The sequence below is a fragment of the Talaromyces atroroseus genome (assembly GCF_001907595.1).
Source record: "Talaromyces atroroseus strain IBT 11181 chromosome Unknown scaffold_5, whole genome shotgun sequence".
Lineage (NCBI taxonomy): Eukaryota > Fungi > Ascomycota > Eurotiomycetes > Eurotiales > Trichocomaceae > Talaromyces > Talaromyces atroroseus.
Genome location: NW_017971437.1, coordinates 175,054 through 191,498, shown reverse-complemented (window position 1 = coordinate 191,498; position 16,445 = coordinate 175,054). Strand labels below are relative to the sequence as shown.

General features: G+C 48.2%; 5 protein-coding genes across 5 annotated transcripts; 4 read left to right on the top strand and 1 right to left on the bottom strand.

The window, feature by feature from the left end:
- Positions 1 to 578: 578 nt before the first annotated feature.
- Positions 579 to 3,190, top strand: UA08_04522 (hypothetical protein; the record flags this gene model as incomplete). The annotated part of the gene is made up of 10 exons (XM_020267332.1): positions 579 to 747; positions 790 to 818; positions 876 to 989; positions 1,049 to 1,192; positions 1,261 to 1,643; positions 1,696 to 1,906; positions 1,961 to 2,568; positions 2,637 to 2,668; positions 2,725 to 3,017; positions 3,086 to 3,190. The coding sequence occupies 10 exons, from the start codon at positions 579 to 581 to the stop codon at positions 3,188 to 3,190; spliced, it is 2,088 nt and encodes a 695-aa protein (XP_020119913.1).
- Positions 3,191 to 3,745: 555 nt separating this feature from the next.
- On the top strand, positions 3,746 to 6,558 carry UA08_04521 (hypothetical protein; the record flags this gene model as incomplete). The annotated part of the gene is made up of 7 exons (XM_020267331.1): positions 3,746 to 4,567; positions 4,870 to 5,055; positions 5,119 to 5,392; positions 5,449 to 5,543; positions 5,620 to 5,711; positions 5,783 to 6,275; positions 6,367 to 6,558. 7 exons carry the CDS (start codon positions 3,746 to 3,748, stop codon positions 6,556 to 6,558), a joined length of 2,154 nt encoding a protein of 717 aa, XP_020119914.1.
- A 232-nt stretch (positions 6,559 to 6,790) lies between these two features.
- Positions 6,791 to 7,559, bottom strand: UA08_04520 (Adenylyl-sulfate kinase; the record flags this gene model as incomplete). Its single annotated transcript, XM_020267330.1, has 2 exons — positions 6,791 to 7,421; positions 7,552 to 7,559. The coding sequence occupies 2 exons, from the start codon at positions 7,557 to 7,559 to the stop codon at positions 6,791 to 6,793; spliced, it is 639 nt and encodes a 212-aa protein (XP_020119907.1).
- Positions 7,560 to 8,440: 881 nt separating this feature from the next.
- Positions 8,441 to 10,058, top strand: UA08_04519 (hypothetical protein; the record flags this gene model as incomplete). The annotated part of the gene is made up of 2 exons (XM_020267329.1): positions 8,441 to 8,483; positions 8,536 to 10,058. The coding sequence occupies 2 exons, from the start codon at positions 8,441 to 8,443 to the stop codon at positions 10,056 to 10,058; spliced, it is 1,566 nt and encodes a 521-aa protein (XP_020119908.1).
- Positions 10,059 to 14,082: 4,024 nt separating this feature from the next.
- UA08_04518 (hypothetical protein) lies at positions 14,083 to 16,063 on the top strand (the record flags this gene model as incomplete). Its single annotated transcript, XM_020267328.1, has 3 exons — positions 14,083 to 14,500; positions 14,564 to 15,667; positions 15,735 to 16,063. 3 exons carry the CDS (start codon positions 14,083 to 14,085, stop codon positions 16,061 to 16,063), a joined length of 1,851 nt encoding a protein of 616 aa, XP_020119909.1.
- Between the last annotated feature and the right edge of the window lie 382 nt (positions 16,064 to 16,445).

Here is a 16,445-nt window from a genome sequence, read left to right as displayed (position 1 = left end):
CGTCCAACATACAATCTTGGATATTCAAATCTCGAACAAAATGTCGAACGCGGAGCTGATCTTAGATCCACTATCGTCAATCTTGGACGACTTATTTTCCTTGCTCCGTGAGACACGAGATGATCCAACGAGATGGCCTAGGTTCCGTGGACTCTCCAACCCCTTCCAGAACGTGATTCGCCATGCTTAGGTTGCGGGGGATTATTCTGGGACAGTGAATCAATTGCATACATAGATCGACAGCACCAAGTGCGGTAGCCTGGCTGGGGTAAGAGAACCCAACAGCGAGTGCATGCCTGCTGTGCAGAGTTAATCAACTAATGTACTGCTTCCCCGGGCATATCTTAGGCTACTGGCCGAGCCCACGATTGGCTCTTAGGGGCGGATCCCGCCTAACTTCAGGCATGGAGTTAGTTCTTACCTGTTCATTCATTGAGCATATAGCCTATTCAGTTCAGATTCTTTCCTAGGACAGGCATACCGTTGCTTTCTTTCTTATCTTTTTCGCTTTGTCTTTGGTAGTGTACGGAGTATCTTTGATACCCATAAATCGAACAGCTGCATGCCCCCCAAACAGAATGCGCACCACAACATTTCCACATGTTGCTTCCCAGCTTCTAAGAGCCCGCCGACAAACATCACATTTCCACAGATTCTCAACATTGTCAAAGGTGCTTAGCTATGCTGATACTCTGCCAAATTTGAAGATTGGCGAACACACCAAGGTTCTTTACCAAGGGTTTACCGGTCTGTTTTCGAGTTTCTTGCTGCCCTGAATGACCTTCTCAGCACTGACACCCCAGCTCCTAGGCCGCCAGGTAGGAAGACTCTATGTCACTGCTTGTTGCTAAAACCAAGCTGATATATACCTGAAGGCAACTGCAAATGCCCAAGAGTCAATTAAATGGGGAACCAAGATTGTCGGTGGTGTCAAGCCGGGGGTGGAAGGTGAGCATCTTGGGCTACCGATTTTCCCTTCGGTGAGAGTAGTAAGTCGTTGCTTATTCGACTTTATGGGGCTTGCATAATTACTTACGGGAATTGATAGGCAAAAGAAAAGTCCAATCCGGATGCGTCTGCCATTTATGTACCAGGAGACCAAACTGCAAAGGCAATTGAGGAGGCAATAGAGGCCGAAATTCCACTTGTTGTCGCTGTTGCAGAACATGTTCCAGTCCATGACATGCTACGGGTATGTGAATACTCGTTCAATAGACAAGCCTGAATCTTGGTCTGAGAAAGAAAAACCTGCATATTTAGATCCACTCCATGCTCCGGACACAGTCCAAGACGAGACTGGTGGGAGCAAACTGTCCAGGTATAATATCAGCAGTCGGAAAATGCCGAATAGGATTTCAGCCCCTACCATGTTTCTCCCCCGGCAGGATAGGAATTGTTGCCAAATCTGGAACTCTGAGTTACGAGACTGTGGCGTCGACAACTAGAGCTGGCCTGGGTCAAAGTTTGTGCATTAGCATGGGAGGGGATGTTCTGGCTGGAACTACATTTGTTGACGCACTTAACGTCTTTGAGAACGATGCCGACACCGACGGTATTATTGTCATTGGAGAAATTGGAGGTACCGCTGAAATGGATGCTGCAGACTGGATCAAAGATTACTGCAAGAGGACGACGAACCCTAAGTATGTTGAATTTCATCATTTTTACTTCTACATATCTGACTATTTACATAAGACCGATCATGGCTTTAGTGGGAGGTTTGGAGGCACCTGCGGGCAGAGTTATGGGACATGCTGGGGCATGGGTTGCACCTGGAGAACCTAGTGCCAAAGCCAAGTATGAGGCGCTTCAGAAGGCTGGAGCGACTCTTGCGAGTCATCCAGAGAAGCTGGGTTCGGGAATGAGGACCCTTTTGGAGAAGACGGGACGTCTTTCGAATGTCTCTGTGAGTGAGCAGATACGAAATCTGTTCCGCCACGAATACTGATTCAAGAAACAGACACACGCAAAACTAGTCAGTCAGCGAAGAGGATTCCATACGTTCAGAAGAATCAAAACACTCGAAACCAAACCAACACTACATCGTTTTCTCCACATCAAGCAGCACCAGGCGTTTATTATGCTTGAAGGATTGAATATTCAAGCAGAAACGAGAACTTCCTCACCAGAAGACTTCTACCTATCAATTACCATTGACCGAACATCACGTTCACCATGCATTACTGTCTCCTCGGCCACCGAATCTTCCGAACCATCACTGAGAGTTCCATTCAATTACATCGACCCCGAATTCTCACAAAATGCAAACAATGCTATTCAAAGTCAAATCTTATCTTTTCTTAAGCGCGAGGCGATTTACCAAGATGCCTTAGGAGATTACATTCGCAAGCTCTACACAATATTCACGACTAATGAAGCGTTTGCCTTGGAGACGCGGGCTTCCTTTTCTAAACAGCGGGGGGTAGTGGCGCACGAGGCGAAATTTGGATTTGATGACGCTGCTTACAGGAGCTCCGGTCGACAGGAGAGAGTACACAAACTTCGTGATCTCAAGGCGGAGGTTTCTGAAGAAGTCAAAGCAGAAGAAAGTGGCATAGTTTACGTAAAGTATGAGGTTCCCCAACTTTCAGTACTGGTGGACTATTGAACTGATATCTCCATTTTATCGTAATTAGGCTCGATGGCGAAGGAAGTATCGGTACTTTAGGTAAGTAGCTCTGAAATAAACCTCGCATTTGCAACTAGTAGCCTCATATTGGATAGTTAATGGCGCCGGGCTTGCCATGAACACCGTGGACGCTTTGATCCTCAAAGGCGGCAAACCAGCCAATTTTCTCGACACTGGCGGTAAAGCCACATCATTGACAGTCCGGAACTGTTTCAGCATTTTGTGTGCCGATCCTCGCGTGAAAACAATCTTTGTCAATATCTTTGGTGGCTTGACAAGGTGCGACATGATTGCACAGGGCATCATTGAGGCATTCCAAGAATTGGACATGAAAGTACCCGTTGTTGTGCGACTACGAGGCACCAATGAGGAAAAGGGCCAAAAGATGGTCGGTGCCAAAGACCTTTCAACAGATAGATGAACGAAAGAAAAGAGTCTGACTGACGTTACCTGCAGATTGCCGATAGTGGTCTCTCTTTGCATGCGTTTGACAGTTTTGAAGAGGCGGCAGACAAGGCCATTAGTCTTGTAAAAGAGGCTTCCATAAGGCTGGACGAGTGACTTAGGTATAAGAAGGTGGTGTATCTGAGAAAAAGACCAGCCATATACATACATTCGGAGAGCTGGATGGTACTACATACGTCTGTTTGTCATCTATCTTGGCTGGGATAGAAATGCTGTTATTATATGTGCTACATACATACTAAATAGTGCTGAACGCGCATATTCTTCTCCCTCCTCTGGCGTGATACCTATCCTACCACGTGTATAGGTGCTCTGTGAAGCTGCTCGGACTCGGAGAATCAAAAGTAAAGAAGAGAAAAAAAAAAACCGACTAGTCCCGAACGGGTGGACCTCGGCGTGGCCTGAGAATATATAAAAAGCATAAAGCAGCCATTCCTTTCTTTGATCGCCTCCTGCTTAGCAATTTATTGCAAAATCTTGTACGTTCGTTATTCGAAAGACTGGGCCATAGGTTGGTGGGTTTCTTTTCTTTTCTCCTTTCTGCATGCTTTTCTCCAGAGCTGCTGGGCGGGTGGCCCTGTCAACGTCAACAAAACCGCCGCTTCTCCAGAACACCCTGCGAGATCGTGGAAGACAAGTCTTTCGTGCGAGATGTTACGCAACAGGTCAGTGGGTTGGGCTTTTTTAACACCATTTACATTCAACGAATGGAGAATTAACGCGGGCATATTCACCCAAGCAGAAGCAGCGGCCGATGTTCCTCGCGCCGAAATTCCCCAACCCCGATCCAGGTTGCGCCGTGCCATTGGATTCACCTCTCTCGCCACATTTGCATTCGTTATTGGAGCCTCGGCTGTGCCCATTGGGATTGCCAGCACAGTAACGCCCGACACCATACCCACCGATGCGGAGACTCTCGAGGTCTTCCAGCCACCCGACGAAGCCTCGCAGAGGATCGAGGACCATATTAGGACACATCCGTTAGCACAGAAGATGCGCAGTCTACCCAATTACACGGAGACCCGCCCGCATTTGAAATTCCCTCAAGAGTTCCGCGGTCGACATCTTATTGCAGGTACGCTGCTGGGGCCCAATCGCATGGTCGTCCCTCCATACGTGTTCTACGAGAAGTCCGGGAAGGATTTAGTAGCCATCACATACCTAGGCCAGGAGGTGTGCGGCCATCGAGGTATAGTGCATGGAGGCATGTTGGCCACCATGCTAGACGAGGGATTGGCACGCTGTTGCCTCCCCGTCTTGCCGAGTGGTGTCGCCGTGACCGCAAAGCTCAGCATCGACTACAAAAAGCCCGCGATTGCCGACAGATACATTGTCTTGCGAGCCGAAACTATCAAGCATGAGGGCCGCAAGGTATGGGTCAAGGGGCGCCTGGAGACGCTGCCCGAAGGCGACGAGGAGCCCGTTGTGCTGGTTGAGGCAGAGGGCTTGTTTATTGAGCCGAGATATGCATCGGTAAGTCCCTTCTTCCTCGTCTGGCCAGAGTGTGCTTTGGATCGTGCTAACGACATTGTAGAAACTGCCCAGCCTTTTTAAAGCATCGACATAATGAGATTTCGCATGGCGTTGGAGGAGGTGTGGATTTGGTCGCTTGGCTTGCATATATATTCTTCTCTTGTCTTTCTATAAGTAGACATTCTAATGGCTTTTTGCCGTAAACCCTGACTGCAATAGCAGTCCATTATTTACCGAGTTAATAGATGGGGTTCACCTAACGTACAATATGCATGGCAGTATAACTATGTTAAAATATGTAGAATATAGATGGAATATATGGGCATGGCGCGGCTGCGGGTGGAGCCCGCGTGATGGCGGAGGACGGAGACGCCAATCGCAACTCCCAAAGTCCCCCAAGCTTCCCAGAGCTCTCACTTCAACCTCAATCTCAGCCTCCAAGCGCCCGCCGAAATCGTCTTTCCTGGCGCCCGCTTCCTACGAGCGTGGTAGCAGGTTCTTCTTTTTTAATTTGACGGATCGCCAAGATGTCGAAGAATACCGTGTACCAGCTGCTCTCGCTCCCCACCTCGATCGTGCCCTCGCATCACCGCGACGATGCACTCGAAGCCATTTCCTCCACTGTCAATGTCGACGGCTCGGTCTCGTCCTTCCCCATCCCCGAATTCAAGATTGGCACCTTGGATGCTTTGGTGCAGCAGGCGGAGGAGTTGGCCAAGCTGGAGGGTGTCTGCCAGGCGGTCGTGGGGAAGGTGGGCGATGCGCTGAAGGGTGTCCTCGAAAACGACGAGGAGCAGATTCAGAGAATGAAGACGGTGAACGATAGTGCGTAATATCCAGCCATGCTAACAGGCGGTATAAATCGCTGATCCCTATTCCAGAACCCGTCGACCAGTACCTGCGTACGTTTCAGTGGAACAAGGTCAAGTATCGTGCCGACAGGTCGATTGGTGAATTGATTGACCTGCTGAAGAAAGTGAGTGTCTTTTGGTCTGATTCAGGAGGTGATTGGAAAAGAATTGCAGCTGACAAAAGCCGCAAATTATGTATAGGAAGCTGCTAGCATTGATAGCGATATCCGGAACAAATATTCCCAGTATAATCAGACCAAAAACACTTTGGCAACGTTACAGCGCAAACAAACGTATGCACAAACAAAATCAAGTCAATGGGCCGTCTTCTCGCTAACATCTTATTTTTTTTTTTTTCTATTAGTGGTAACCTGGCCTCAAGGTCTCTTGCCTCCATTGTCGATCCAAAACTACTTGTCCAAGATTCAGAATATCTAGAAACACACCTCATCGCGGTCCCATCTCAGCAAGTGAAAGAATTTGTGAATATATATGAAACGATAGCTCCGATGGTGGTGCCGCGGTCTGCAAGCCTGGTGGCCTCCGACGACGAGTTTAGTCTGTATGCCGTGACGACGTTCAAGAAACACAGCCAAGAGTTTGCCCATAAAGCCAGGGAGAATAAGTGGATACCGCGCGATTTCAAATATACAGAGGGTGGCCGTGAAGCAGAGGCAAAGGAGGTTGAACGAGTTAATGGCAACGAGCGCAAGCTATGGGGCGAAACACTTCGACTTGGCCGGACCAGCTGGAGCGAAGCAGTTATGGTTTGGATCCATGTGCTGGTTTTGAGAGTGTTTGTTGAGACTGTACTTCGATATGGTCTACCTCTGGATTTTGTCTCGGCTATTGTTCGGGTACGTTTTCTTCTCTTACACCTCCCCACGCCACCCCCCCTTTTCTTTGTCTTTTCTTAAAGGGTAGTATTTGACGGTCAAATATACATAGGCATCGGCAAAAGGCGCCGAGAGAGCGAAGAGAAACTTGGACGACAAGTACAATTATCTCGCGGGCAATGCGTTCGGCCGCGACAAGAAGGGCCGCGTCAAGAAGGACGACCCCAATGAAATGCAAGTGGCCGGCGAAGGAGGTGGAGCGGATTATACACCATATGTGTATTATGAGTTTGAGTTTGAATAATCACACATATATCGCCAGTTTGTATATGCCGCATTGAATCGAAATCTCAGGAATCGCACAATTGGTATTCATGTATACGTACGTATATCTACTTTCTAGACTAGTTTGCATATCCACTACAGTCAGTCAAAACGAGGTCGCCGACCAAGTTATTCATTGAATTCGTCATTTTTAATTATGCACATGAAGAGTAAAATTTTACAGAAATATTGTAAATTGACAGGTCGTCATGTTAATTACCAATCTTTGGCGGCAGGTATCCCTTCGTGTCAAGGTATGCAATGATCTGAGCAACAGCCTCCTCAACAGACACTTCATTATTCTTAATATGAACCTCTGGGTTGATGGGGGCCTCGTAAGGCGCACTAATACCGGTGAATTCTTTGATCACACCCTCCCTAGCCTTCTTATACAAACCCTTTGGATCTCTCTGCTCGGCAACCTCAACGGGGACGTCCACATAGACCTCGATGAAGGGCAAGCCAGTCTCTTCGCCAGGCGTAGGCACTTCATGCAACTTGCGGGCGGTATCCCTGTCAGCACGGTAGGGGGAGATGAACGAGGTCACGGCGATAGAGGCACTGTCAGCAAACAGCTTTGCGACTTCGGCGATGCGTCGGATGTTTTCGTTGCGGTCTTTCTCGCTGAATCCAAGGTCCTTGTTGAGGCCGAAGCGGATGTTGTCGCCGTCTAGTCGGTAGGCGTGGACGCCGCGCGAGCGGAGCAGTTGGTGCTCGAGTTCGACTGCGATGGTGGATTTGCCTGACGCTGAGAGGCCGGTAAGCCAGATTGTGAGGCCTTGTTGGTTGCGGAGGGAGGAGCGCTCGGAGCGCGTCAGCGCAGCGGCGTGGTATGTGATGTTACTGGGTTGTAAATAGTTAGTTAACTTGCTGTATCAGAGTTTCTTATGGCTGAGAAGTATTGGTTTCTGAGGTTGTAGTATCGTGCATATGCGTATAATGCGGGGAACAGCAGGGAGGGGCAGAGACATACGTCGCCATTTCTTTGAGGTTGAGTCTGCAATTGCAGTTTTCTAGCAGGGCGGAGAGATGCGTATGTAGACAGATAAAGATTGAAAAAAAAAAAAAAAAAAAAGAAAAAAAGAGTGAATAGCAACAAAAGACCAATGGGTATCGCTTGTAGTAGAAAAGAGAAAGAAAAAAAAAATAAATTAAAGTATGCCCGCGGACGATCTTGCCAAGGAATGCATCTATGGCGTGATTCCGAGCGGAGCGGAGGAGCTAGCCCTAATCCGACCTCTCGACTGGGGCATGTTGATACAACATTTTTCTTTGGTCGGAGAAGAAATCTACTGTAACAGTGCTTGTTCAATCAAGGCAGCTAGGGACAAAGAGCGGGCAGGTTTCAAGATTTGTATTGCGCCCCTTCTCGGGAAGGAACAAACAACGACACGATAAAGATTTGAGGACTGCCATGAACGACTGTGCAGAAAAAGGGTTAATGCTCTTCATTGTCTCTGGTTCTTTCTGCATGATGCAAACAAGATTCTGATGTGATCATCGAACAAGCTGATTGTTTCAGCTAAAGATTTTAGACCAATTGCCAATGATCTAGCTCAACATGAAACAATATCCAGTTGCTGGCATTGCGAATAGGATTGTGCAGCACCTTGGTGTCTGAATGACAGGACCTAAAGAACCAAATTTGGGAAATAATGAACTATATTGACTTCAACCCGTTCTTGCGAGATATAAACGCCTTTATGTTTCCTCTTCCATACCCCCTTCTTTTCTCTCGATTATGTCTTCTATATACCTCGTTATAGTCCAACGCAACTCCAGCCACCAATCTCATATCAAGGAGGCTTACACCTCCGGCTCTATATAAACTGCGTGTCTGAGGTCACATCTCTCTGTTCAGAATGACGAGTCTCCTGTACCTCTTCCGGATGAGGTTTGCACCAGGTAAGTAGTCAATCGATTTTCATGCTGGGAAAGTCAGTTTAACAGAACCCAGATGCAACCCCGAAGAAGAGAACATGTCCTTGGCTACGCAACCAAATCCTATCTGTGGCGGGCATCACTTGGCGTGGTCTTTTTGCGCATCCAAAAGCTATTCTTTTGGCTAGCAGCCTCATTTTGAAAGCCATAATATGCTTGAAGGATATCAGAGACCCTGAAAATGTTAACATTCTCGTTGAGACAAAGCCGATTCCTCTGGGAAAAGTTCATTATAACGTTTCATCCCGCGTTGAGGCTGATGTCGAGACTGACATTAAGAATGAGGATCAATCAACCGAAGCAGTGAATGAGGCGGAAGATACATATATCAAATGCAGTGATGTCTCTTTTGTGACTAACGAGTATGACGACGATAGTTGGCTTGGAGCAAAGCAGCCAACCTTAGAACCTGTGAAATCCACTCCCAAATACAAGTCAAAGTTCATGCCTGCAGGATTACAAGACGAAGGCTGTCCTGATACGTCAATGGATGGTCCAATTCCGACTGAATATAACCCAGAGAGAGCCGAGAGAACTATTAAGGAGACCCCGACTGTGGACAGCGAGTACCAAGACAACAAATGTGCCTCAGATCAAGAACAGTCATCCAACAAATCAGGATACACCTCTGGCTCTGAATGCGACACTACTGCAGGTCATAGTACTCAGTCAGTCAAATCCTATCTGCCTCTATCTGAAGCCATGCTTACCGCCTTCACCTTCTACACCAAAAAAGTAGAGGGCTATCACTACGACATCCCCCAGGGACCATATCCATACATGACAGACCCAAATCATCAAGCGCCCGAGCTCACCGTCCGAGACAGAGAAGGCTTAGGAATGTACTGTCCAGATGGCTGCGCGGATTGCGAGGTGTTCCCAAACGAGATCATGAAGTCCAAACGGGGTGTTGACCGCTGGTTCGAAAAGTTCTTCACATGGGATGATTTGCATGATGCCATGTGCATTTATCCCCAACAACAACAAGAAGAAGAGCAAAGAGACGTATGTTCCGAGCAAGAGTTCTCTGGTATTGAGTATAGTGATGAATGTACGGGTGAAAATGACGACAATATTGATTTCCTGTACGGCGCAACTGAGAGTGACGAGTTTCCCTGGTTGAAAGCATTGCACACTGCCAATGTGTCTTCAGTCATGAAGTCAACAGATGTTGTTACATGGAATATGATGCGCGGAGAGGCGTTCACCTCGAGTCTGTTCCCCTATTTTCATGGGATAAAATACAACGTCATTGTGGCAGAGTACGAGCCCAGGTATTTGCCAAATGTTGTGTTTTCCCAGGACAATCGCTGCATCTCGGTTCGGTATGAACGGGACCGCTGTCGGCTAAGTCCGCCTGTATGGGAGGCTCGCGGAGGTATTGCACCAGGTCACGCAGAGGAAGAGCGTTTGGAGTACGCTAGGAGGGAGTATCGAAGACAGTGGATCATGTATCGAGGGCAAGACAATGCGCGAAGACGGTATGTAGAAGCGGTGCTAAGAGATGCTTCCCAGGAGTTTGCCAGTATCAAATCATAGGACTGTGTGGATTTGATACACGTGGCATTCTTCAGTCTTTTGGAGCTGGCAGGATCATGTTCCCCCTCGGTTGATAGTCCTAATAATTAAATAGCCTCATTTCTGCTCAGATGAGTCGAAAGTGGCAATAGAAGACAATATTCTATATTCGAGTTTCAAATCGTCTTATCAATGGTCAAGCATTATGTTAGTATTGCTGGCAGCTTAATGCAAGTAATCCTCTCGTTCAATATCAAAACCAAGGGAACTTAGGTAGCCTAGCATATGCTCACATTATTGGTACACACCGACAAGTCACAACCTCTGTAGAGGGTATATCGCGGGCATCTAGATGTGCCTGGACCCCTGGGCCTGGGTGTATATGAAAGCTTCATTTGGCATACACCCCTTGCATTTTCACAGTCCATGCACAGAGTCAAGCCACGGAGACCTGGGCCTTTGAGCTTCTCCTCGAACAAGCCCAATAGCTAACTGACAAGAGCACCCCTTGATCAGGCAGATTTTTCTGCACAGTGCTGGGGAGGTATGAGCGCATTGAACTGTTTCATTTGCTTGAGTCGTCCGAACACCCACCCCTTTTTTGGTGTCGAGACGTAAACTATGTGGCAGCCACTCTCCTATTCACAGGACAGGACCTGTACCTAGGTATGACTGCAGGACATAGTATTAGCCGAGATCCATGGTTGTCAAAATCAATCATTGTGTAGAGAGAGAATATTAGCCGAGATATCAAATATTTGTTCCAGCGAGATTAATAGCCGAGCTATCAAATCATTTGTACGGCGAGATAAGATGCGACAATCATATCGTGGCCACTCCACGATGGCCATGTCAATCCTTCTATCCCTTGATCCCTTGCTGATGATCCTGCCAGGCTGATCAGCGCTCTGACCGCGTGGCTGCCATTCACCATTATCTCCGTACGTCGCACATAATAAACGCTTCATTCCTGTCGGAAGTCTAATTCCTTATTAGTACTTCAAAGGTCCCTTGCGGGCGTGAGGGATGGCCCGTGACTTTCAATCGAGGTACCTCACTGATACCATGACTGTCACACAAAGGAAGTCGTGGTACTGGAGACGTTCGTACGACGGCGGCATAAACATCGGGGCCGAAGATGGGCATAATTTTCGCCATGCGGCATTAGTCATCGGTACTACATGATCTACATACACAGTAACTTATTTCTTTTCTTTTCTTTTTCGCCTTCTCTCTCCGTGTTTGGTAAGTTAATACGCACATCGTAGTCCACTCCATCCGGGGTGCACGTCTGGAGTACATACTCCGTACCTGTCAGTCATAGTGAATGGGGAAATGCAGATCAATCCGAACGCAGCTTAATCAGAGGTGACATTCCCCGTCTTTCATCTCCGTGAGCTCTATGCATGGATCCCTGCCTAGCTCGGTGAGCGTGTATAGTTGCCGATGAACAGGCTGGCGTTGACACACTACGAGTTGGAATATTCTCAGGTATATACTCCCCGTTCAGCAGAGTATCGGTTGATGGAGAGTACAGTATCAATACGCGATACTGTACTCTGTGCGCAACCTTAGGTGTCGATCATCAAGCCATCCCGGCGCTAGTCCAGCCACTAAGCTCTGCAGCTTCACCGACCGACTCACCAAGACGTTTTGGCGTTAGACGTCGTTGTATATCAAGAAAAAAAATCATTTAATGCGGTCAAGTCAATTATGTGCGTTCCGGTTCATACGACCTGTATGTAGGAATTCTTTTAGAACGAAGCGTCTCTGCAGTGAAAAACTACCTAGCGGGCTGATCCTCTTGCAGCTTCTTCGTATAACGAATGCTACTCTCAGTTGATTGACTACCCAATTAGTTACCCCAAGTCGCATATCAGGCAGACTGACAGGCCGCGCGTTGGGCAGCGCAGAACTCACGTAGCACACGGCTTGAGGCATTTTCACTGATCGTGTATTATAGTATCATGACATCTATACTGTAGGGAATCGCATTCCGGCGCAAGGAAAGAAGCCAAGAAAAAAAATCAAAAGCAAAAAAAAAAAAAATCCGAGAGCCCGCATGATCGCGAAAGGCTTTTGATGACTACCCGTGGGTTGTGAGCAGCGACTGCTCCAGATCGTTGCCTGAGCCAGGGATTTGTTCCGGAGGACAGAGGAGGAGGAAGTTAGAGTTGGCGACCCCGTGGAGGAGACTGGAGAGCTTCTCCAGTTTGCTCTGTTTGCATACTGCCGATGACGTTTACGGCTGTCGGCGGCTCCGAGCACGCTGTGATTGGCCTGAGGTTGAACCGCCAATGGTTCCCGTTGGTCCAGGTTTACAATACAGAAACGGAACAAACAGGTACCGATACATAGTTCCTAAGTCATACCCTGCCCATGGGGGTGGTCCTGGACGTGACTCTGTCCTTCGTGCTACTGTGACTGTTCCTTAATTTGATGTTGTTTTTTCGTTCCTTTGACAACAAAAGCACGTATCAACGTCAACGTCAACATCATGAACCTACATGTGGGCCACGGCTGACTGCCACCGCCCAGATGCCGTCATTGCCGGCCAAGGATAATAGTATATCCTGGATTCCGGCCTATTTCCGATTATTACTCGGCCTGCCGAGTCCAGCCTGCCCCATGGGACTAGAATCCTATACCGAACTCTATCACGCTCCCTGTGCCGACGAGTTTCTAGTATCTTCTGGGAAGCTGGTCCAGACGTAGAATAATAATTTTCCGCTGACGACTTTTCCCGAAAGTTGGAATAGCTGTTTTAGTCACGTTAGTTGGAGCTAGTTGGTTTTTGTGTTCGCATCCGGACATTCCAGGTTCCAGGTCGCACGAGGTCACGCGAGCCGGATTAACAGCGCTGGAACAGAGCGAAATACAATAGGAGTATATTATGCTCAGCTGTGCTCAGCTATACTGTGAGAATATGTTCATAGGTACGTAACTGCGTGAACAGCGAGCGGATAATGTATTTTCAATACACTGCGTACAGACTAGAAAAGCAAAGGATTGCGCTAGTGCCATTCAGGCAATTAGCAGGGTCTGTCAAGGCACGATCGGGATACCCCGGCGCCTTTGGCCAACCACGGTCCGTGCCTGTAACAATACTGTCCCAAATTTTACAGCTAGCCCTGCTGTGCCCGAAACTCAAAACCCAGAACTCTCCCTGGGAATATCAAACGGCCAATACAGGAGAGCAAAAGAGAGGGAACCGTGGCCCATGGCAAATTCGTGGCTCTATCTACACATTACATACTACATCCTACATACATCCCTTGTGTTGGTTTTGTATGTTCGCCCGGGAACCACATGCTCTACAAGGCTTCATTGGCGCCATGCACCGCAAAAGAGTGGACTGACCATGACTAGTCTACTAGTAACTAACTACGTATCGATATGATGATGTACTAGACCAATTCCTGGCTTTGCCTTTGCCTTTTTTTTTTTTTTTTTGGCTGGGGCCCCAGTTCCCTCCCATGTGCCGGCCCCAGTTTTCTCATGGATCTTCGTATTTCCTGTCTGTGGACACAGAGCCGTCGGATGCGGACACAGAATGTTATATATGGACGCCACCTCCCCTCTCCGGTCTGTTTTCTGATTTTTCTGCTCTGCATTCTCTTCAATCCGCCTTTTTTTTTTCTCCTCCGGTTCTTGTAGACAGGCATCTATAGACCGCCGCCTGCTTGCCTGAGGTGTCCTTCCTTCCTTATTCGGACGGTCCTGCCTCTTTCGTCAAGTAACGCTTGCTTGAGGTAATACCCTCCTCCTTCCCTCTTGTCCTTCCTCTTTCCCCTCTTTCTCCTCTTTCCCTCTTCCTTCTCTTCCTTCTCTCTTCTCTCCCATCTTTTCCCTCTTCTCACCAGCAGTTGATTCCTTCATTCTTTCTCACCTAACGAGAAACACAATATCAGTCGTCTTTAGTCGCCTTCCTCTCGCTTCTGTCACTTCTCTTATCCTGAAAAATAAAGGAAACAGCACAAAAAGAAAACACTTCTCAAGTCCTCACTGACAGCCGTTGCAGTCAATTCCCACATTGATAGACAAGATGGCGGCGCCTGTTGAAGACGCCGATCAGAACGCAAAGCCCGTGCCTGTCGATACCGCCGAGAAGGTGCATGATTCGGAAACTTCTTCCAGCACCCAGGCTGAGCTGGCTTCCCCTCCTGAGCCCGAGAAGCCCGTCCGTCACACTCACTGGACTTCGGAAAATCAAACTGTGCAGCTCGAGCCGGCAGTGACCCAGGACAAACAGGAGCTCACTGAAGAAGAGTGCTACGAGCAACTGGGATACGGCTTCCCAACATGGAAAAAATGGACCATCCTTTCCGTCATCTTCATCGTGCAAGTTTCGATGAATTTCAACACCAGTCTGTACTCCAACGCGCTAGGCGGCATTTCTGAAGAATTTCACGTCTCTGAGCAGGCTGCTCGCTGTGGTGCCATGATTTTCTTGGTTCTTTATGGTACGTGCTTTAGACGGCCCCCCTCCCTCCTTCGTCGAACTCTATGCTCATTTATTCTTCCAGCATTCGGTTGTGAGCTATGGGCTCCCTGGAGCGAGGAGCTCGGACGTAAACCAGTTCTTCAAGCCAGTTTGTTCCTGGTCAACATTTGGCAACTCCCTGTTGCTTTGGCTCAAAACTTTGCAACCGTTATGGTCGGTCGTGCCCTGGGTGGTCTCTCGTCCGCCGGTGGCTCTGTCACCCTAGGTATGATTGCCGATATGTGGGAGGCAGACAATCAGCAATATGCCGTGGCATTCGTTGTTTTTTCCTCAGTCGGTGGCTCTGTCTTAGGGCCTGTCGTTGGTGGCTTTTGCCAGCAGTATCTCCACTGGCGCTGGTGCATCTGGATTCAGCTCATTTTCGGTGGCTTCGTTCAATTGCTTCATCTATTCCTGGTCCCCGAAACTCGCTCGACTGTCATGATCGACAACATTGCCAAGAAAATGCGCAAGAGTGGCCAAAACCCTAACATCTATGGTCCAAATGAACTGACACCTTTCCGCGAGCGTTTCTCTGCCAAGGAGATTGGCATCACCTTGTTCCGTCCATTCCGCATGTTCGTGACCGAGCCCATTGTCTTGACTCTCTCCCTGCTCAGTGGTTTCAGTGACGCCCTGATCTTCATGTTCATCCAATCCTTCTCTCCCATTTACGAGCAGTGGGGATTTGATGCCGTTACCCAGGGCCTTTCGTTCATTCCTATCTTGGTAGGATATTTCATCGCTTGGTTCTCTTTCTTCCCTGCCATCAAACGCAATATGCGCGAGCGCGAGGCAAAGCCTGACGATGAAGTCGCCCAATACGAGTCACGTCTCTGGTGGTTACTCTATACTGCTCCTTGTTTGCCAATCGGCCTTATTGGTTTCGCTTGGACCACCCAGGGTCCTCCGCTTCCCTGGATTGCCAGTATGATTTTCGCAGCCATTGTCGGTATTGCAAACTACTCTATCTATATGGCTACCATCGACTATATGATTTGCGCTTACGGCCCATATTCTGCCTCCGCTACCGGAGGAAACGGTTGGTCTCGTGATTTCCTCGCTGGTGTTCTTACTATCCCCGCCACCCCTTTCTTTGAGAACATTGGTGGACGGTACCACATTCAGTATGCATCTACAATCCTATGTAAGTCAAATCTCACTTTCTAAGGTAACTATCTGTTATAATCGAAGATACTAATAACGAGAAACAGTCTGCATCTCCTTCCTTCTCGTGCTTGCAGTTTATGTTATCTACTGGAAAGGCCCCACCCTTCGCAAGAGATCACCTTTCGCCCAGCAGCTATCTGACGCTCGTGCCACAATTGATGTACAGGGTCGTCGTCTCTCACACCTGCCCACTGGGTCTCGTGCCAACTCCTTTGCTCGATCTCAGCAGGAATTGCGCCTTCGCCAGACCCTGGGTAGCCGTCAGAACAGCAACTTTGGTTCACGTGCCAACTCACGTGCTAACTCTCGTGTCAACTCTCGTGTCAACTCTCGCGCCAACTCACGCCGCAACTCACTGGCTGAGGAGGTCTAAGTTGAGTATGCATGAAATTGATACCTTTCGGCGGCTGTCTGAAGCTGTAATGCAAATATTCTCCTGGTGTTCTTCATTCTAGGAGAATTATGTGGCGGGTATCTTGATTCTAGCTTTCTGATTCTATTTCTGCTCTTTTCTCTTCATTACCTTAGGCCTCCCGTGCTCTGCGAGAGATCCAATCTGCTTCTGTCGATACCCATAGTTTATCTGCCTGCCTGTCTGTTTGAGTGTTACTGGTGCTGCATACTGCATGGCCTAGTTTTATGAGCTTATGTTGCATCCGCGAATGAATGAAAGATGGTCTAGCCGTCTTGCTCGACGAGAAGAAGTCCAATTTTTATCATCATGAGCATTCTACAAGTTAGAACGACGGCGATTT